General features: G+C 36.5%; 1 protein-coding gene across 1 annotated transcript in view; it reads left to right on the top strand.

The window, feature by feature from the left end:
- MDFIC (MyoD family inhibitor domain containing) overlaps positions 1-20,183 on the top strand; it is a 49,158-nt gene extending 28,975 nt beyond the window's left edge. The window contains exons 4-5 of the mRNA XM_042816250.1: positions 4,590-4,859; positions 16,652-20,183. Of these exons, the coding sequence (XP_042672184.1) occupies positions 4,590-4,859; positions 16,652-16,899 (518 nt within the window). The 3' untranslated portion in view covers positions 16,900-20,183. The remainder of the gene's footprint in view (positions 1-4,589; positions 4,860-16,651) is intronic.
- Positions 20,184-22,224: the final 2,041 nt, after the last annotated feature.

Genomic DNA, 22,224 nt, shown 5'->3' with positions numbered 1-22,224 from the left:
TGACTCTGAGGAGCCTGTATTCTGTGCATGTGTGGTTTTTTGTTTCATCTAAAATCCCTAATGATAGCTTAAACTGTCCTCTTTTTGATGAGCATTTCCCTGTGTTTACATACATTTTTCTGTTAAATGCATATGTCGGGATTTTTCTTATATGAGTAGCTGTTATTTTGTAGAGGTATAAGCAACGTAGTGTCAGTGGGCATACGTATCCATTTTAGGATTATACAGTCAGAATGTGCATATTTACTTCATCCAAAACCATCAGAATCACAGCAAATGTTTAGTATGTGAATATTCACCAGATAGTAACCACACAATTAAATAAGAGCAGAAGTGACTGTGTTAAGGCCCAGTTTGCAGTGACAGGGAAGCAGTGAAACGCGCTAATAGATTACATGCTATAGCAATATATTGCCTTTTTATTGCTTTTCCACAGGCAGCAGATTCATGTATAGTTATTACTAGCTACATTATCTGCTAGTTTTCTATCAAAAAAGATTCAGTGTATTGAATCATTAATCCAGTATTTATCATTCTTATTGAAAATCCACTAGTGTTAGTACTGTATGAAATATTGATTTAAATGTACTGGTTTTGCTAAAGATTAAAAACATATTAACCTAAAAAGCACAGTATTTTTTAGTACATTTGAAACTATTCATTGTGGATGCTTAAACTGACAGTATTTCAATGTTGTGGAAGGAATTAAAAAAAAGTCTTCAACATATACTAAGTGACCAATGCCATCCTGATTTGAAGATGCTGAACATTCATCCAACTCATATTTGAAATTTCGATGTGTATTGCTGTTACTGACTATCAAGAATAAAATTTTTGCTCATACATAGTGTAAAATGGGATCTTTTGTAGCAGCACACGGCCTGTTTAGAATGATATAACAGGCGCTGAATGTTCACATATCAAACAAAATGCCATCTTTCTGTAGAAAAGAGGTGTCAAAAAGTTTCTTTGTACCTTTAACGCATGTGATTATGTAGTACAAAATGCAGAGTTTGTAAAATTTCTTGAATATACAGGCAAAAAATGAATAATTCAAAACAACTCATAAGTTCTACATTCTATTGTATCTTTTATAACGCAGGCAGAAGATAGCATTGTGTTCCCAGTAGAGCTGAATTTGCACAAGTTACACCTCTGAAAATGCCAGATGGTCTATGGTCTACTTTTGAGAGCTGTCACATATGTAAAGATTTGAAAAAAGAAAGACAGCTGAATGAGAGCAGTGGATCATTAAAGAGAGAGTGAGAGTCCCTGGGTATCACTGTGTTTTAAGAAGCATTGTGTCGTTCCCCATATTACACTTCTTTTTTTTAAGATAGACACAACCTTTAAAAAATAAGGTAAAAATATTTCGGTTTTAAACGGAGTGGTTGTGGCTTAATCGTGGAACTGTCAGTTGCTTTTGTTCTTTATACTAGAATGTGGTCATATGGTTCCTAATTGCTTTCAAGTGTTTTAACCATAAGATTCAAGTCTCCCTAATGCAAAATTATCAATAAAGTTAAAATAAATTTAAATTGAGATAACTAATTCATTTGGGATTTTGTTCCGTTCTGACTTGACCTGCATATCACATGTGAATACTGTAAAGTCAGTCAGCTAAAAAGTTGTGTGGTAATGAAAAAAGACGAAAGTAAGGGTACTTTGGGAACAGAATTATCAAAAAATAAAAAATAAAAAAGCACAACATCTCCCACCCCCCCCAAAAAAAAACTAACAACAACAAAAAAACACAACCTGCCCTCCTTAGTAAAAGAAATAATGAAAGCAAAGCCAACTAACTTGTTAGATTCCTATTCACCCAAAATTTGATAGAAAATCTCATAATTTTGTAGATTGAATTTGGGGTAGTTTCCTAAGTTATTGCTTTATAATAGAGTACCAGAGGTACACAGACAGTTGCAAACTGCAGCCACCAATTTAGCTGGCTTGAAAAAGGTCATAACTGTCAGTTTTAGAAACTTGCATGTTTGCACGTCCAGGCATACAGAATTTTTAGTATTGTCTGTTGCTTGAATGTACTGAGGAAGGATAACCCCTCTATATCACGTTTAGGCTATCAGTATCGCTCCACAGCTGAGAATCATAGGAAGTGCAGTATGAAGAAAGTGTCTTTGGACGGAACATGAAAAACACTTTTTCTTAATAACATTTATATCTGAATGGGAAAATGAGAATAAAGCTATGAGGAGTTAGGAGCATGAACACTAAACTTTAGAGAGTATTAATTTTGATTCCTGATGCTGCTATTGATTTCATTATTGACTGAAGTTAGGTCTGTGTTAAGATTTTTTTTTAATGGAAGGAGAAGCTTTTTTTTGCGCATACATGGAAAATCCTACACAAAGGGTTCCTTGTATTATATTTGTAATGAATCTACTCCTGTTTCACAGTTGTCTTGGAACTCTTACGATGGTTTGGAAGTGTTAACAGAACATGTGTGCAGAGTTGAAAAGTCCCTGGGGGTATTCAAGAAATGTGTGGATGTAGTACTTAGGGACATGGTTAGTGGGCATGGTGGTGATGGGTTGGTGATTGGACTAAATGATCTTTGAGGTTTTTCCAACCATGATTCTATGATTCTATGCACTGATGCAAGGATATTTTCAGTGAAAGGAACAGCTGCTTCAATATTGCCATTGAAAATATTTTGGGACAAGTTCAAGCGCTCCTTGATAGCTTTGTGCTGCCGCTCTGGAGCAGTTACTGCTGGCAATGGAAGGGAGTCACCTTTGTCCCTGCTACGTCTTTGGGGAGACTAATAATATACATGTCTACCCCAGCACTTCCTTTCTTTCCTGTAACATACAATTCTCACTTCTGTAAAGTAAGAGTACTGTTAGGGTTGCCTTGTCCTAGTCTGAAGTTGTCAGTGTGGATTGTCTTCTTAAAATTGGGCATGTTGTAGCTAGAAATATCCAACCAAAATATCCAATGGAAAGTAAAAAATCAACCAGTTTTTTTTTTTTTCTTCAAAATTTGAACTATTCTAAAAATATCTCTGCCTATGAGTGTGACCAAGACTTAGATTAAGACTTGTCTGAAGTTTAATCTGGTGAGTTGGTAATCATTTGAGGGAGCAATCTGACGATGGTATCGATGTCCTTGATAAAAGTCCTTGAAACTTCGTTAGGCCTGTTCAGAACTCAGAGTTCTTTTAAAGACTTTGTTGCTGTGCGTGTCCTTGTAGTATTTGTCCAAGTTTAGTCATATCAATCTGATCAGTGAAGCTGTTTCTTTTAAAGGAAGTTAACTGTAATTATCTACACATTTATATCTTATATGTAATCTACAAACAAAGCTACAATGTGAAATCATCAGAAAATTTATGTGAATCATTTGAAAAGAAAACGAACTGCAGTTCTGAGCACTGTTTTCTTTTACTATTGATTCTGTTTAATCTTGCTGCATTCAGAAGAATATGGGCTTTTTCTTCTGCATAAAATCTGAAAATGGTTGAAAATAGGCCTGCTTGAAAACCACTTTATGTCCAAGCATGATAAAGTAGTATTTTGATTAGGAGAGGTGATTGGGCTGATGCTTTTTGATTATGAAATCTTGTTGTGTTACTATCTGTATAGTTTAATTAGTTTCAGAAGCAAATTGGCTTTTTTAAATAAAAATCCTTAATTGGAAACTAGTGTTTTTATTACAAAGATTCACATTAAAAACTTATCTTCTCTTTTCTTTAGATATATACACTTTAAATACATGAAGTATTTCCCATATTATTAAAAATAGACTCCTTTATGATACTGTAGCTTAACAAGGAAAGGAACAATCAAGTTTCATGACCTCTCATTAGAATGATTTTATAACATGTTCTCTTGGAGTCCTAACCAGGACGTTGCAGATTCCTACCTTGACAGATTTTGTATTTTTTTGTCTGACCATTTCATTTTGCTGTCATTAAAACCCTAATATGTCCATTATGGCCGTTTGTAACTTCATGATTGTGAAATACAGTGGGGGACTCTAGCCTGCCATGGCTTTGTGCTGTGTTCCCCCCACTTCCTGACAATTTTGAGTGTTTTTGTTCTTTCCAGCAATCCACGAGCTTAGTTTCTAACTAGTATTAATTACTTGAATATTCTTATTCATATCTAATATGCTGGTCTCTTGTTGCTGTCCTTGGGGGTGGCCTTCCCTTGTCGCTCTGGTTATTTTCTAGAGACTGGCAGGTTGCCCAGCCAGAAGTTTCACTTCTGTTACTGCAGACTCTACCTTCTCTTCCATACTTTTTTTTTTTTCTTTTAATTTCTGTTTCCCTAATTCTTCTTTGGGCTCCCTTTAACTCAGTTTTCATTCTTTTTTTAATCCCACTCTGGGCTTTTTCCTTCTTCCCGTCGCTTGCCTTGTTCTCTCTGCCCGATTCACAGAGAACCAAATATAAGTGCAGTGCTGAGCTAGACCTCATCTAGACATGAATGAGGCACTTCATAAATGTTTAATTATAATTAATGTTTCTTGTTTTGTCTGGGGATGTTAATTTTTGCCCAGTCTTGCCTAAAGTATTCAGTGTTCAATTTACAGTTTTAATTAACACTTTCTTTCTCTTTCATTTTAAGCACAACCTCAACGTTTGCCTCAGCCAAATACTTCAGCACTGGAAAGGGGTGAGGAAGAAAGTGGCAAAGTGCAAAATGGCCACGCAGGCTTGAGTAATGGAAGTGGAATGCACAACGGGGTCAAGCATGCATCTGCAGACAACAGAAAACTTTCATCTCCTGTTTCAGAAAAAATGCACAGGAAAATTCAGTCCACCTTGTCTGTCAACAGCAATGGCAGCAAGAAGAGTAAAATAAGCTCTGCGTTTTCTCAAAAGCCTTCACCTGAAGGTAAGCAGAAATTCTTATTAAAAAAACAAATGGAATGAAGACTAGCCAAACCCTATTCTCACTAATAATTACACAATCAACTGAAAATAATTGAAGAGCATGACTCATGCTCCAGAAGCAAATAGAAATCATTATGATAAAAAGCAAGTTACTTCCCCAAAGGAAACTATTAAGTATTTGAAGGAAATTGAAGCAATGGGAGATTTGTTGCTTTCAAATATTATGCCAACATAGTCTGGTGATGTTGTCTTCTTTGTAGTTAGTATCATGAACTGACAGAAACTCCTGTCAACATCATCACAATTGTATCAGGGAAAAGTTAAAGCAGTAGTTGAAAACACAGTAAATACTTACTTGCATTAATGGCAGGCTCCAGAAGAGTAGAATTTGCTTTTGAGAATGTTGTGTTAGTAGATATTCTGACTACCTGTGAGGTTTGAACATCATATAAAATTAACACCTGTAGTTGACAATGAATGTGCTTTATGTTGTAAATAATTTGCATGAAGAAGCTTCATACTCCCAGTACACAGCTTAAATAAGCAAAAGTAAATAATTCTGCTTTACATTTTAGCTCTGGGTGTGTTTTCACTGCTTGCAATTACTCTAATGGTTCCAGTGTTCCTGAGCCTTTCCTCAATCCATTGCTGTCCCATTAGCACTGATATACTCAGAGGGCTTTGCTTCTGCCCATTACAACAAGGGTGCAGAAGCTATATACATTTTATTTGTTTGATACAGGCTTTCAGAGTGCAGGCAGGATGCATAGATGTTACTAGTTTAAAAAAAAAAAAAAGTGAGAGATGAGTAGAGACACAGATTTTCAGAGAAATGGGAGACTGTACTGTTCAGTGAAATGGGGAGGATTCATAGCCGGGATGAAAGCAAAAGGGATCAGAAGGACTGTATGTACTGGCCTGAGTGAATCCCACTGATTTCAGTGGAGTGACTTCTCTTGGCTTCCACTACTTCAATCAAACCTACTGAGTGAATCTATGTAATAATATCAAGTAGAGCTTCACTTGTACTGTGCCATGGGCTGGTCCTTCTTGCTGTAGCCTATTTTCATATATATCTTCAAGAACTTAATGTTATTTTTCAGTTGGGTTTCCAGTCCTTTAAAATTTCTTTCCCAAATCATAACTTAATATATTCCTGTTGTCTCTTTCCATTCTGTGAAAACTGGTTCACCCTCCAGCATGATATTTTTTGTGTATATTGTTCCTTCATGCATTGTACAGAATATATGGAAATGCAGAGTAATCCTTACTATAACATTCAGTTTCTTGGCTTATGTAATATCTGATTGATTATATTCAGAAGTATACATATAATCTTGCAATGTTTTAATTTTCTTTGTTGTAAGGTAGACATGCGTTCTGAGTAGCTTGATGCACCTTGCAAATGTCTGTTGCTCTAAGTTTTCTGTTCATCAACACAAGTGAAACATTAGTTGTATTGTGCAGTGGTTAACGTGTATCCAGAGTACACAGATATGGCAAAAAGGGGAATAGTTGTTGGGGAAAAAAAAATTGTATTTTGCTTTTCAGTTCTGTGCAGATGTGTTTTAAATTTGTGTCTACACAGTGCACATATGCAAGCCTTCTGACAGTTTCTTCAGTTTTTCGGTAATTTACCCTGTGAGTCTGTGTGGAGGAACTGTTAAGTAAGCTCTGAGTAATAGTCTCGATCAGTGACTCTGCCAATGGTCACTTGACATTTGAAAAATAATGCTAGGTTCCGACAACACAAATCATAATGTTAAGAAAAATAATTTATCCATAATATTAAAAAAAATGCTTATGAATTTAAGAAGTGTTAACTCCTTATGAATACTTGTGGAAATCTATACTATAATCTGTATGTACAAAAAGTAGATATAATTAGGTTATTTGTTCAAAAGAACTTTATTGCATTCGAAACAGTAATACGTATGCTAGATGAGTGCATATAACCATACAGTACTGGAAGAGTGCATTAACAGGTTCTAAAGGTGGGGATTGCAAAGACACTCTTTCAGGATGGTCAGTTAATTGAAACAACTTCTACAACTTATTCATTCTGAATCTTTGTGGGTAGCGTTATTTTTGCGAGCAGCTCTGCTTTCTGATCAGTGACATGGATCTGTAGAAACTACTGAAAAGATTTACAGAAAAATTCAAAGGTTAGGAAACAATTTGAAAGCTTCTGTATTTTTCTTATCAGCTTGACTTTTCTTTAACTTGTGCCATACTAACTTCACAAGCCAAGTGAAGTGTTGAAGAGCTGCTGGATTTGCATTTACTTGAAGGTGTATGTGCTTAGGCACATCTGTACAGTATAGCATTATAGCCTTTGTGTGATCTGGTATGCAATCTTATGCAGAAATAAATTATGTTAATAATGTCATCAGAAATTAACTTAGCCGTATCAACTTACCAGTGTATCCAGACAATTTTGGTAGAAAGAAATACAAGTAAACGTGTATGTTCTAATTCACTTTAATTAAAAAATGCGATTCCTTGTTTGACTTTGGAATGTATAGATTTAATTTACATTTATTCTCTTTGCTTCACGTCACTTGCTCCTCTGTGCTCTGCTTTGCTTCACTTCACTCTACCCATTTTTTCTTTGAAACACATTCCACGTGTTTTTACTTCACCTACCCAGCCCAGAGGATATCTTGAGTCCTCTGCACTATTGCCAATCAGGAAGATAACTGGTTTTGTTAAGTAAATAAAAGTGGCCAGATTAAAATTCAATATGGAGTGCTACTCCCCACAAAATCCCCCTATCATAGTTAACAACTTATTAATTGTTCCATCTGCAAGTTTCACTTGTAGTGAACATTGCATCTAGTGAGTTGTATTGGAAGTGCTTAAAATGTGAAAGACAACTTGCAATGGTACAGAAGCTTAATTCTGTCTTTTTAAATGAGGACATCATCTATGGAGACAAGTCATCATACCAGGATATGCTGTTTAGAAATACCTTCACACACAGGCCTTAGGAGGATGTAAGAGTACTCAATAGCTGAGCTCTTCCTCTGCATCTATTATTAGTCCATATCATCCCTGAAGAAATAGGGTTGTAGTTATATAGGGTTATATTTATATAGGGTTAGGATGACTTATACTACCAAAAAAAAAAAAAACCCAAAACCCCACAACGAAGGAATTATGAAACAGAAGGAGTTTCTTAAAAAAACCCAAAACATTTCTGAACACTTTCAGTTCTAGCAATTTTTTGAAGGGACTGGATAGATTTCGCTGCATGTTGGGAATGAAAGTTGTTTGTTTGTTTGTTTTTAATTCAAAGAAGTATTAATAATATTTAAAATGATCTGTGTTGGAGGTGTTGCAGTTCTTCCAATGCTGTGTTCTGCAGACCACTGGCAGAGTGCATTGTCACTCTTGCGGCTATTATGCATAGCACAGAGAAACCTTGGAAAACTGAAAAAAAAATTGAAAAGGAGTTTAAAAAAAGTCTAGCTGCTGTATTTAGAAGCCTGTGTTTATCTGTAGAAAAGGGGAGAAGAAACTCTTTTCTGCCCAAAGCAACTTAAAGAGGGAAAGAAGTCTAAAGGAGACAGCAGTGAGGCAGCTGTACGATAAATCTAGGAAATGAAGAGAGCATTAATAACTGAGTACATACACATGTATCAGAATGATGAAAGGTAAATAATAATGACATACTTAGGGTTGCAGAAGGAAACAGAAGAAGCATGTGGGAGGGGTGGAAGAAGAACTTACTGTGATGGAAAGGAGCAATAAAATGAGTTAGACACAAGTTATTTTGTTAAATAAAAAACAAGCTTTTCTACAAGAAACATATGAAGCTTCACGATATGTTTTTTTTTCATTTTTATTTTTATTTTTTGAGAAAGCAATTATTGATAAAAAAAGTAAATGATGGACAGAGGGAATACTGGTTTTGAAATTGATCTCTTGCTTGTGGTCAGGTTGCTGTGACCACACAAGTCCACAAGTCACTGCATTTCTTAGGGCAGTTATCACAATTGTAACAGCTTGTCAGAATCTGAGTTTAGGGTGACACTCCATAGTCAGGGTTGAGGTCATACACAGTTACTACGCTCATCTGGAAAGGCAGCTTGTTAAACTAGGATGAGCAGATTGTGAACTTGATTGCTCTATATGCAGTAGATTTTGCTTTCTTTCTTCCCAGGCCATCTAAACCAGGAATGCAGGAAAAGGCATCTTCTTTCCAAGTTCTGGTTTTTTTTTTAAATAAAGATAGGTTATAGGAAGTGAGATGAGCCTGGTTGCTGGAGTCAGACGAATAAAGAAAAGTCTTCTGGATTGTATATCCTGTGTATCCTGCATTAGAGATGCAGCAATCTCACCCAACATGTGTTGTTTTGTTTTTTAAATTAGAAGTTGAAAATTCAACACTTCAGGATGCATTTGAATGTAACAGTTTTTTCTTCAATTTAGTATCAACTTCATCATCTGCTTTAGATTTGGATGTGATGGGCCTTATTTGACTTGTGTTGCTGTCTACATTAATTAGAATATCCAATGTGATACTGATGTCTTAACTGAAAACAAAACAAATCCAACAAACAGTCTTATAGCGGCAGTCTTAAGAACCAGTATGTGCATATACAAAGAACATAGTGAGTAGTTCTCTTAGCAGGATAACAGACCTCTATTTGAAGTAGTGGATCTTGTTTTGGTTTGTATAACTTTGTATAAACTGGCATAGTTTTCAGTCAACTTCCCTTTCCTTTTGGGCGTATGATTTTGAAGAGGATTTTTTGTCTCTCAAATGCAGTAGTTTTTTGGGTTTTTTTTAGAAATACTGTTCTGTCTCTAGATTGGTATCACAGATATCCTAATATTGCAGAAATATCTACTAGCAATTAAAGTCCCTCCTTTCCTCTTTATTTTCCTTCGTCTCTTTCCCTTTCTCTCTTTTCATTTCTCTTTTTCTTATATACACTTCTGAAATCCATACCACCAGCATTTAGGCAGCTACTTAATTAAATATCTTTCTAACCTCTTTACTTGTGCCAAAAGTTCTAATATTATCTTTTGGAACTTGATTTAATCTGGAGCTCTGCCTGAGTACTTCATTATTTCTAACAGTATTTTTGTTAGACAACGTTGTAGCAGAAGGCAGTTGTCAGTCAGTGTGCAAATAACATCATATGATCAAAACATAATTTTTAACAGGGCATTTTGAAAAGTGATGTATTTTAAGTGTGGTTATATTTTGTTTGCATAGAAATCTTGGCAGGTGATTTACACATTGTGTTAAATGAGCAAGTGGAACACGGGGCCTGTGATGAAGAAAGGTCTTTCCACAGCATCTGTTTTATAAGGTCACAGTCCAGCTGGCCTCTGACTAGTCTCAGTATTTGCCATGATGAGCAATGGGAATGAAAGTTGCAGATTCAAAGGAAGCCTTAGGTATTGGAAATTTGCATGTTTCATAGTATGTTTACCAGCTGGATCATTTTTCTTCTGAGGTTATGGCTATATTAAGAGTTTAAAATATAGGCTTTGATGAAAGTTTCCATGTGTGTTGTAAATGTAATTTAACCATTCAAGCAGTATTTTAATTTCCTTGATCAAGAGAGATGATCATTTTATATTTTAAAATGCTGAAATATCACCTATCATAATGTGTAACTTTCTTGTCCCCCATATAAATGTGGCTCTGTTATCCAGGGATAGCTATATTCCACATGATACGTTGGTTTGTTCTCTCTAGATTTCTTATTTTCATGTCACAGTTTTACCGGGTGTAGTGAATTTTCTAAAAGGGGATGGGTAGCAGAAGCCGCACAGAATCTGCATACATTATGCCCACAGTGTTGCTCGTGCACACACGCAGCCACTCTAAGCTGACATCCCAGTGTGGCTATCACATACCCCCTGCAAATCTGGGCTGGGGGTGCTTCTCCATGGCTCACTCCTGTTGGTAGGTGAGTGCTGTGCCGCTCTGGTCAGGGCTGTTATCCCTCGCAGTGGGCTATCCCTGTGTGTGGGTTATCCCAGCCTGTGCTGGCAGCAGGAAGCCCTCCGTGCCTGCTGGGGCTTCTGTTCAGGGCGCTGCAGGGGCTTGGCGCGATCCCCCACTGAGGTCCTCTTTGATTGTGGTTTTGCGCTTTTTTGATTCTCGCTGTGAGACAGCGGAGTGCCTGGAGATTTGTTTTGAGTTGTCTGAACTCGGTGGATATAGTTAGTAAAAAGCTGACCAAGGTCACCATTCTGTAAGTGAGCTTATTTACCATTGCAGAGGGGGAGAACCTTTTATCGCGTGTGACCTGCCTGCTTGGAATGAAAGTGTATTGGGTCAGTTTGTGAGAGGTTAGTGTCAGACGTTACAAAAGCAGCACAGATCAGCCTGCCTCTGCGTCTCTCTGTACTTTTTTCAGTTTAACTTCTGCAGATCTTATACAGTTTATGCACATCTCTTAAATCTCTTAAAATCTGTTTCTTAACTGGAACTGCACCATTTAATAAAAATGAAGATGAGAGGATAAAAAGGAAGTTGAAATAAAAAAAAATGTATGTTTCAGTATTTAAAGTAAATTAGAGCAACGTGTACACAAATATCTTAGAAATAAATAATGTACATACTTGCACAAATGTTTGAAGACACGTACTTACAAAAATTAAAGTTGTTTTACTGTTAATATTTTCTTTTCCCTAACAGAGCGTGACTTTGTCAGTGGAGTAAGATACAATGTTGGGGTCTACGAGCTTTGAGTATCAGTGGATAAATATTTTTCACAGACTCACAGAATCATAGAATAATTGCATTGTTTGCATCAAGAGAATTGTGACCAGCAGGTTGAGGGAGGTGATTCTGCCCTTCTACTCTGCTCTCATGAAACCCCACCTGGAGCACTGCATTCAGTTCTAGGGCCCCTGACTTAAGAAGGACATAGAGCTATTTGAATGTGTCCAGTGGGAGATCACAAAGATGATCAGAGGGCTGGAGCACCTCCCATGTGGGGTCAGGCTGATGGAGTTGGGGCTGTTCAGACTGGAGGAAAGAAGGTTCTGGGGGGACCTTATAACCTTATAGCAGCCTTCCAGTACCTGAAGGAGGCGTACAGGAAAGCTGGGGAGAGCCTTCTTGTAAGGGCAGGTAGTAACAAAATGAGGGGAAATGGCTTTAAACTGAAAGATTTAGGCTAGATATTAGGAAGAAATTCTTTACTGTGAGGGTGGTGAGAAACTGGAACAGGTTGCCATTAGTGCCCTGAATGCGTTCAAAGCCAGGCTGGATGGGGTTTTGAGCAGCCTGGTCTAGAGAGAGGTGTCCCTGCCTATAATGGGGTTGGAACTAGATGATCGTAGGGTCCCTTCCAATCCAAACTATTCTATGATCATAGGAGATCATCCAGACCCACACTTTGCTAAAGCAGGTTCCCTGCAGTGTGTTGCACAGGAAAGTGTCCAGGTGGGTTTTGAATATTTACAGAGAAGTAAATTCCACAGCCGCTCTGGGCAGCGTGTTCCAGTGCTCTGTCATCCTCACAGAAAATAAGTTTTTCCTCACGTTCACATAGAACTTCTTGTGTTCCAGTTTGTCACTGGGTACAACTGAAAAAAGCCTGACTGCCACCCTTCAGATATTTATAAACATTGGTCAGATCTCCCCTCAGCCTTCTCTTTTGGAGGATGAACAGCCCCAGATCTCTCAGCCTTTCTTCTCATAAGGAGGTGCTCCAGGCCCCTCAGCATCTTTATGGTCCTTCAGTTGACTCCCTGTAAAAGTTCCTGTCTTTTTTGACCTGGTGAGCCCAGACTTGAACAGTGTTCCAGATGTGGTCTCACCAGGGCAGAGTAAAGGGGGAGGATCACCTCCCTTGACCTGCTGTCCACATTTTTTGTAATGCACCCCAAGATACCATTGGTCTTCTTGGCCACAAGGGCACACTGCTGGCTTAAGGTCAGATTTTAATATGCTAATGTAGCATATCTGAGATATGTGCATCCCGATTAAAGTATTATTTGTAACATAAACGCTCTTGCGCTCCAGCACAAAGTAGCTGGAATTGCATCTGTGATCTAAGCTTGACTGAGTTTGTTGAGATTCTGTTTGCCTTGGCATTGTTTAAAGTTCCCTAACAAATCTGTCACTTTTGGAGATGTGCCAAAGAACTAAGGAAACAGCTTTACTTACATCTGTGTATAAAAATGCCTCATGGAATGACTCTTTTAAATTGGGTCTTATTTTCATCCAATTCAAAATGAAAGGATAACTCTGAATGAACTTGCATATCTGAAAGTGGATCTGCTTTTTTCTCTTTACTGTGGATTGGTCTAGTGAGAGATACTCTCTCAGCTGAGAGACCAAGCCTAACATAATTTATGCCATTCAGCAGAGCCTTTGGAGCTTGAGTGTTAGTCAACAAATGTGATAGTGTTGTGATGAAATCATAAATGCATTTGATAAAAGAGCAAGGGCAGACGTATCCTTTTTATGTTTTAATGTGCAAAATATACATCTGTGTACTGTTTAACACCCCACATCCATATTTTTGTGTAGCATTCATCTGTAGTGCAGTACTTCAGTGTTAATTAGAGAAAAGTGTGATAGAAGAATTGAAAAGCAAAGGAAATTTGAGATTGTTACAGTTTAGTTTGTAAGTCATGAGGAAAGTCTTATCTTAATTAATGGATTTATATAATGAGAAATAGGCTAAGTTCTCTCTCTTTGAAAGTATTTAGGTGAAAACTTAAATTTCAAAAAACTTGTAAGTTAGCTGTTCAGCAGCTGTGCTATATCATCAACAGCAGGGCACATGGAGTCTGGTCCTTGATAAAAGGGCACCCCTGATTCTTATTTGCATGACTATACCTAATGGAAAAAGAAGAATGGAAACAAGTCTGGTTCCTAAAAATAAAAAATAAAAAAGTTAACCTTTCAAAGTAACGTAGATATTGCATCATGACTGATACTGCTTTATCATTTCTTGAACAGAAAAGACTAAAATATGTTCAGAGTTTCTGGAAAATGTGTTACTAGTCTTTAAGAGCATCAAATTTACTTTTTTACGTTTTATTTCCCAGCTATAATAAATGAAGTTTAATTCCAGGTTGAATGAAGTGTTCCACTTCTCACTCATCTGCAGAAACTGTTAGGATTTTATGTAGTAAGGTCAAAGAATGGAAGTTAAGTACAGTCTTAATGTGTTAAAATAGTTGGTCATGGAACCAGGGAAGAACTACCAGCTTGTGCAAGCATTGAAGTGTATTTTAGTTGTCTCCAAGGTGGTACTGATATCACTGTCATTATCTCTTTGGGAGTGAGTGTGTTATAGTATCTTCTTCATGGCCATGTCTCTTTTGCTGTGGCACACCACTACAGCAACCAAAGAAAGCATTTTAAACCATGTGAGTTCTTAGGAGCTGACAGTTTGGAGTACTGCAGAAGAGGGTACTGTATGTGAGTTTTATGTAATATGTTAGGAAACCTTAAGGTCTCATATTACTGCTGCTGCAAAAACCAGCCTGATATCTTTTCATCTTGCTAGTATTATATCAGTAGATGAGAAGCTAAGATGTAGTTTTAATGCATGGAAGAAAGTCTTCTGATCATCTACCCAGAAAGAAAGGTATTGCAGATGTATAGAGTTTCGATTCTGAATTTAGCTGGTTAGTTAGGGTGAGGTAAGAGCATGCTTTGTCATGTGCTTAGTAATAGCTAACATAGTTAGCTATTAAAAGCCAATATATGAAGAATATAAAAGCATGATTATTTCAATTTTGACATTGAAATGTGGATCAAATTTTATTTTCACTGTACAAATGAAGACTGAGGAGATGAACAAAAGGTATCTTCATGTTAATAAATGCTTATGCACTTCAAGTAAAATAGTTAGGTAAAGATGAGTTTTACAGTCCTGGCACTGGGAAATAAAAAAGTAAGAAAATACTCTTACAGTGTTTCAGTCAGTAAAGAAAAAATGACTTACAGAGATTGTGGCATCGTGGCACTAAAGACATTTGTGTCTGTTGCTGTCTTGGAGTTATCGTCATTTAAATCAGCATGGCCTCTCCTTGTCAGTACTGACTTAGTGTGAAGATTTTTTGTATTTCAGGAAAAATATATTTTAGATCCACCATGTGCTTTTGTTTTAACTTATGGATTGTTTCTCTTGTCCAGTAACAAATACCTGTGTTAGAATTTATGTAAAACTTCATTTCTCACCCTACAATTCTATATAGCCCTATGTGAAGCAGACATGATGACATTATCTGTTTGAGCATCCTATTTTCAGTGCTGATACTCAGAAAGTTTTATTGAGGAATTTTATTTAAAAGTATATTTGCAGTTGAAAATTTGTTATATTAGCTTCTTGCAGCTGTGTTTTAAACACGCAAAACAGAAGATATCTCAGTTCCTCAAATATGAAGGCTTCTTAGATACAACTCTTGGCTTATTTATCTTTCTCCTTCACATTAAAAGAAAATCTGAAAGGAGATTGTACCTGAACAAATTTAACACCATCTCCATGACAACCAGCTAATTAATTGCTATTGGTATGGCTTTGGTCCTCTTCAGTGAACTGATACTCCCCAGCTTTTTTTCACGTATCTTCTGGGTTTTCTGTGAAGGTCATTTATTTAGTGACAGCATATACTTAGAAAAAGCAGCTTTTCAGTACAGGCAACAACTTTCTTTAAAAATAGATCAGTCTTTCCTGTGTTTTCCTCCCAGTTTTACTTCCTGCACAGTAACATGAGTTTTGTGGCAGGTTCTTCTTACTTTTCATTTCTTTTGATTGTGTTCATTATGTATATCGTGACTGTGACAACACTGCAGTACAGGCATTCCCCAGCTTAGTTCATATAAGACTGTAGTAATAAAGAGAAATTCATCTGCAGCATTGCGGTGGTAGCGTAGGCTAAGAGCTAAGGTAGTTCATTTCATTCTTGGGAAAGATCTTCTAAATGATGTTGAACTTTGAATTGCATTTCTGTACTTGTGCATGCTAGTGTAAAGATAATTGTTCAAAGCCTCTTACAATCTTCGTTGATGGTACGTGTCTTATGGGAGGATATTTTATGCTTACTGTTGCTTGAATGGTCTCACTTGAAGTGTTGTAGGCAACAGCTCATTATTCAGGTGGACACCAGTGATGAGTGATGTGCCTCAAGGAACAGTGTTGGGACCAGCACTGCTTAACATCTTTGTTGGTGACATGAACAGTGAGGATTGAGTGTGCCCTCTGCAAGTTTGTGAATCACACCAAGCTGTGTGGTGCTGTCAACACAGCAGAGGGTAGGGGTGCCATCCGTAGGGACTTTGACAGGCTCAAGAGGTAGGCCCATGTGAACAACATGCCATTTGACAAGGCAAAATAACAAGGTTCTGCAGCTGGGTTTGTGTTGGTCATGTCTAATTGATGTATGAATTGTTTGAAGCTGTTCTATAAATTTGTTTGTTGGGTAGGAGATTTTTTGCTGACAGTTTGTGGAATATTTCTGCAATTATCTCAGGTAACTTACTAATACTTGTGGGAGATGCATTTTGATATTCAGTTATTGTTATGAACTCTCTTGAAACAAAGTAAAACATTAAAAGGATTGACAAGAGACTTGTGTAGGAAAAGGAAACTTCCACCAAAACTGGTAGTGAATTGGAGATGTAAGGCTGCTTAAGTGACCTTGAAGATAGGGAACATGTTCTTTATTATACTCATGTCTACTCTGAATCATTATCTTTCAACTACTTATCTGACATTGTGCATTTAAAATGACATATTAATGGTTTTTTTTGTTTTTCCTTTTCTCTTTAATATGTGATGTTCTACTGGACACGTGAAGATTGCTGTGTTCACTGTATCCTGGCTTGCTTGTTCTGTGAATTTCTCACCCTCTGTAACATTGTTCTGGGACAAGCATCCTGTGGCATCTGCACATCGGAGTCCTGCTGCTGTTGCTGTGGGGATGAGATGGGGGATGACTGTAACTGCCCGTGTGATATGGACTGTGGCATCATGGACGCATGTTGTGAATCTTCAGATTGCTTGGAGATCTGCATGGAATGCTGTGGGATCTGCTTCCCATCCTGAAATACTTTCTTTTCCTAGTTTTTTCTCTTAAAAACTGGAGACAGCTTTTCTTTTAAATACATTTGAAGAGAGACAAGGTAAGATTTTCACACAACCAACTGGTATTGCACTGCTCATTCCCGATACATAAATATATTTTTTAAGCAATCCTCAAGTCTATATTCTAACACAAATTGTATAGTTTTGTATGTGAATCTCAAGCTACATTCCAGCTTTCTTTTGGCTTTGCAAAGGGAAGATTTTATTGAAACTGAACTATAGGCCTGCTGCTGCAGGTGATACATGAGGGCAAAGTTGCCATTTGAATTTCGTGACTGGTTTTGGTCAGAGAAGAGACTACAGGGCAAAGCCTTAAGTACTTGTCTTTACCTACTTTAATATTTAAATGCTCAAGTGGCTCCATACATAACATTCCTTTACAGGAATTCTTAAGTTCTTTTTTCAGTCTCCTTAGGGGTTGAAAACAACCCATAATTTTAATCTAAGTTAAATTCTTAGCACCAGTAATCTACTGTTGATTTTGCTACCGACATCACATTGACAGTGTTTCTTTTGTTTTGAATATTTCATTGGTTTGAGTGAGATTCTTCATATTTTCCATTGTTGCTAATACCTGAAGATTTAGCAAACTAAAGTAAATGTAGGTTTTGCCATCTATTGGAATACCAGGATTTGTTGCTGTCAGTCAAGACAGAAAAGAGAAATTATGTTTTACTTAAGTACTAATATTACTTGAAATGCTTCTTTTTAGAAAGAGACTTTGGCAATTTCTGTAGACATTAAATATATCCTTACACTAACAAACTAATAGACTAATAAATCTTTAAAATTTGGCTATAAAAAGGAAATTATCAAAAGTTTACTCAAGAGTCAAAACATAAATGATCCTGTCAGTTTTTGTTGTTTCACAGATAGTGTTGCATTATTTAATATTTATTCACTGTGTAGGAAATGTCCATAGAGGATAGCACCATTGAAACACGGTGTAAAGACTAAATTAATACTGAATCAATCAAGGAATTCTGTTGTCATATGCAAAAAACAAATACAGTATTCTTATACATGTTTTAAGTGTTACTTAAAAATAAGCTGTGTAGAAAATTTATACTTCAGAAACATGTATCCTTTTCAAAAAGAATAACATGATCTGAAATGTTTGATAAGTTGGGATTTGGTTGGCAATTTTTTATCTATTGCACCGTTAAGGGCTTCTAGTTAATATCTGTTTTTGTCATTGAAACTGTGAAATGAATTTGGTCCAATACATAAAGAGGTTTACGAGATTCCCAGATTTAGGGAATAAAGGTACCCATTTTCTTTCCCATTTGCTACTTTCTCCCCTCTACATCTGTAAACTATTAACTTTTCTGCACAAACCACCTGTACATCTTGATTTCACATAGTGTAACTTTCCTATCTACACTCCAGATTTCCCATTTGTAGATTATTGTATGTAGTAAACTTGTTAAAAGGTCATCAGTAGCCAATACCTTACTTCTGTTAAGTGAATTGACCATTAATGTCTCTTTCCACTGTAGTGAATTCAGTTTATGTAAATGTGACAAACTAAATGTTGCAGGAATGTGAAGCTAAGTCAACAAATTGTCTAATATTAACCCAAGCTTCTCCCTGTGAACACTGACTAGTAGTGCTTACTACTGCGAGTTATCACTGAAGGTAAAATAGCCAAATCCTCAACTATAACAGGAAGCTGGGAGGTGCCTTAACATCTGCAGTATTGTGGCATATTCTGGTGCAATGCAGTTTTACTCAAAGGTGTCTTATCTGTTTCTTGACTCATATTTTTTGGTTTTGTTTTATTTCCTCCTATATATTGGGCCAGATTCAGATCAGTGTTGCATTAACTAAGTACATTTCCATTAATGTCAGAATTTTCCATTGGTGTAGCTCCAGTTAGGGAGCACAAAGGTATTATGGTAATAGGCAGGCTAATAAGCAATCATATAGTTAAATTGATAAATTCCCTGAGCTCAGAATCAGGCCCATGGGGCTCAATTATGACTCCTAAAAGTCTGAACCACATTGGGAAGGGGGAAGAGGTGCATTGGTTGAGTGGCAGTGCCTGGAGGCATTTTGCCTTTGTAAGGCATAATGCCTCTGGGGAAACTGGGGGCATCACGGTGAGCACTGGGACTTGATGCACCTTGGAAAAAGTGTAGACAGTGCTTCACCCATCGGAGGCCTGTGGTTGACACAGTGGTGATGGGAACATGTTCTCTGGGGCTAGGTAGCAACACTAGCTGTCCTTCCTTGTGTCCTCATCACAGAGGGGTGAGTTATGGCTGTTTCTTGTCTGTTTGTGCTTCTGGAGGTGGGAAAAAGGACTTCCTGTCTCCTGTCCTGCTGGGATGTCTCTGCCTGAGCAGTTCCTGCTTCGTGTTTGGAAAACTGCACATTTGCATTTGAAGCTTTCAGTGAATACTGGATGTTAGTAAAAATTACTTTTACCACAGGTTAAGATAGTATGAAAATGTAAATGTCAATCCAGGGAGTCATTTTTCTATGTAAAAATTCACACAGTTTACATAAGCCTTGTTTCTACTTACAGGAACTCAGATATTTTTTTCCTTCACTGAAATTATGAGATCCTAAGAAATGTATTTACCATTAAGAATTTATTTCCTGTTAAAATACAAATTCTAAATACGAGAGCTCTATTTATGCGTACATGCATGTGTACAAACACTCCTACACATCTGTACACATACACACATATACAGATACATTACTTTTTTCCCACTTCCTTTGTGAAATACTAAGAACTGAAAATGCTGTGTTTGTTTACCCTTGTAGTGATTAGAACTATCAAAGTATTACAGACAATTTAAAAAATAAAACGTGAGATTTGTTTGTGATTTAAATGTAATCTGCTACTATTTGTCATAGAGATATTAGCACTTTTGTAAAATGTATCTTCGTAGCAGAGAATACTAGTGCATAGTTTAAGGACTTTCTTTCTGTATTTATATTATTAAATTCTGTTTTATAATTTTCACTCCATAGGCAATCTTATAAGCACCTTGTGTAATAAAAATAAGCAGAATTAGAAGGAGACAAATGTGAAAATATAGTTTAAGTAAAATTAAACCATCAGAACTTAACTGTGTGTTTTGTAACAGTTCTTGTGAACCTGTACAGTGTTTCAGTATATAGCTCTGAAAACTGCCCCATTTGAAAAAATGGTAACTTGCTTTTCGTATTTTATATTAACTGGATGTGCTATTCTCAAACACTATTTTGAAATAAAGATCTTTATTTTGAAACTTTGGGATATCTTATTCTGTTGAGTTTTTATTGCGAGTAATAATTCAGTGTCTTATTTGTGCTTTTTCTGTTACAGCGCTTATTGAAGGCTTTGGCCTTTGGCTGCTTTGCACAAAGTGGTTGAGCCAGTGTAGGTGAGCAGAATTACAGGTGGATCTGTAACAGCTCAGATGCTCCTGGCATGACACTCCATCATACAGAACAGCAGTGGAGCAGTTTATCATTAAGGGGCCAAATTCATGTCGTAGTGTAATTGATAAATGGAATTCCAGTCATTAATAAATGTGATCAAAATGAGAATTATTTAAATACAGCTGCTGCAACAGTATTTGGTTTTCTAAAAACAAGCTGAGTATTTGTTTGGTTCATAACATACTGTAAATAGATAATGATGATGAAATAGCCTCTGTGGGCTATGAAACTAAAGGTTTGTATGCAATGCCACTACTTTAAATTGAAAATTTAAATTTTAAAAATTTAAATTTTAAAATCAGTTTGTTTAAACTCAGAGTAGACCATTTCATGTGTGATGTAAGCAGATATTTCTTCATGTGGCTTAAGCAGATGAGAACAGGTTTATGCTACTTTAAAACTGCAGAAACAGTACTAATTTGCACATTTTCCTATATCTGTTTTAAAGTTATTGAATGTTCTACTGTGTCAGTGTGCATGTGGGTTTTCAGAATGTCTAAAATAAAAATACACCTCTGGGAGATGTTTTCACAAGTAGCATGAGACAGACATTCTGTGTACCATAAGTTCTTGGTAGTGAGATGATGCTGGAAACTTCTCATAGTAAATAATTGGACAAGTCGCTGCACTTGAGACTTGCTGCAGTGTTCTAAGCAGTATCTGTATAACATAATATTCCCCCCAGCTCCTCCCACAAAAGATAAAAAGGCTTTATGAAAAAGGATTGTGATCAGCAGCATAAGGGACCTTTTGGATTGAATGATTCTATTTCAGCTACTATACTCATGCTAAGAACTTCATGTTGAGTATGGTGAATCCTTTGGTGTAGTCTCTGGATGAAAAGATTTTATCTATGGTAGTGTGTTCTTTTTTTTCTCTTAATGGTTGGAATAAATGATGTATATTCTTTGAGAACATTACCATTTATATTGCTGTATTTCTGCAGAAAAGCTTTTATCAGCAGCCTAGTAACCTTGTGCAAGAAACACAGGTATCTGAAGTCTTAATCTTAGACCCAGAATTAAATCAAAGATTTGAGAAATATGTCTGTTATCTTCTCTCTCTTGATCTGTGTGTATGCGTGTACACCACATGTTGAAGGACTTAATGTTGATAGTGACAACAAAAACTTTAGGCATTAATCTTACAGTATTGTTTTTAATCTTCTAAACTTTCTGTCAGTTGTTTTCACTTACAAATAGAGCAATTCAACTTTACCTCAATCTTTAGTATCAGTATATTGAAAAAAGATAAATAAAAATAATACCCTGCACCCAGTTCCATGATTAACTTCTTTGCTGTACTCAGTAAACTCAAATGTGGAGTTGATTGCTTCTACAAAATTCAACCTTCTCGTAAGCACACACTTAAGCTATTTACCGATGATTTGATGCTAGTGACATAAAAGAATGGCCTTCCTCTCCTTCACAAACCTCTGATGTGATGGCCTGTTTCTACTGTAGATGGAATATGAGAATTTTCTATTAATTTCCATTCTGCAAAACAGCAGGTGTTGAGTTTGATTAGGTAGTCTTAAGCTATATAGGTTTTAGCATATCAGCTCATCTCTCTTGAAAAATAATTTAATAAAACACTAGATACAATCCAGGTTGCCTCTTTTGTGCATATGTATTATAGCAATTGTTACACATTACCATTCAGTACTCATAAAAATGTGATGTTGGGTGAAAGATTGTATAGTACCTTTTTATACCTTTAATAGTACCTTAACTAATTTTCATTGATATGCATATGCTGTTTTAACTGACAAAATACTCCATTGTAATTGGAGCTCTTTATATCATCTCAGTGGTATGTAATTGGTGCCCAAGCACTATACAATTCCTC

Source organism: Centrocercus urophasianus, unplaced genomic scaffold (assembly GCF_019232065.1).
Source record: "Centrocercus urophasianus isolate 14NV4802_14NV808 unplaced genomic scaffold, USGS_Curo_1.0 seq_15, whole genome shotgun sequence".
NCBI lineage: Eukaryota > Metazoa > Chordata > Aves > Galliformes > Phasianidae > Centrocercus > Centrocercus urophasianus.
The sequence above is the reverse complement of the archived record's forward strand: the minus strand, read 5'-3'. Positions and strand labels throughout refer to the sequence as shown.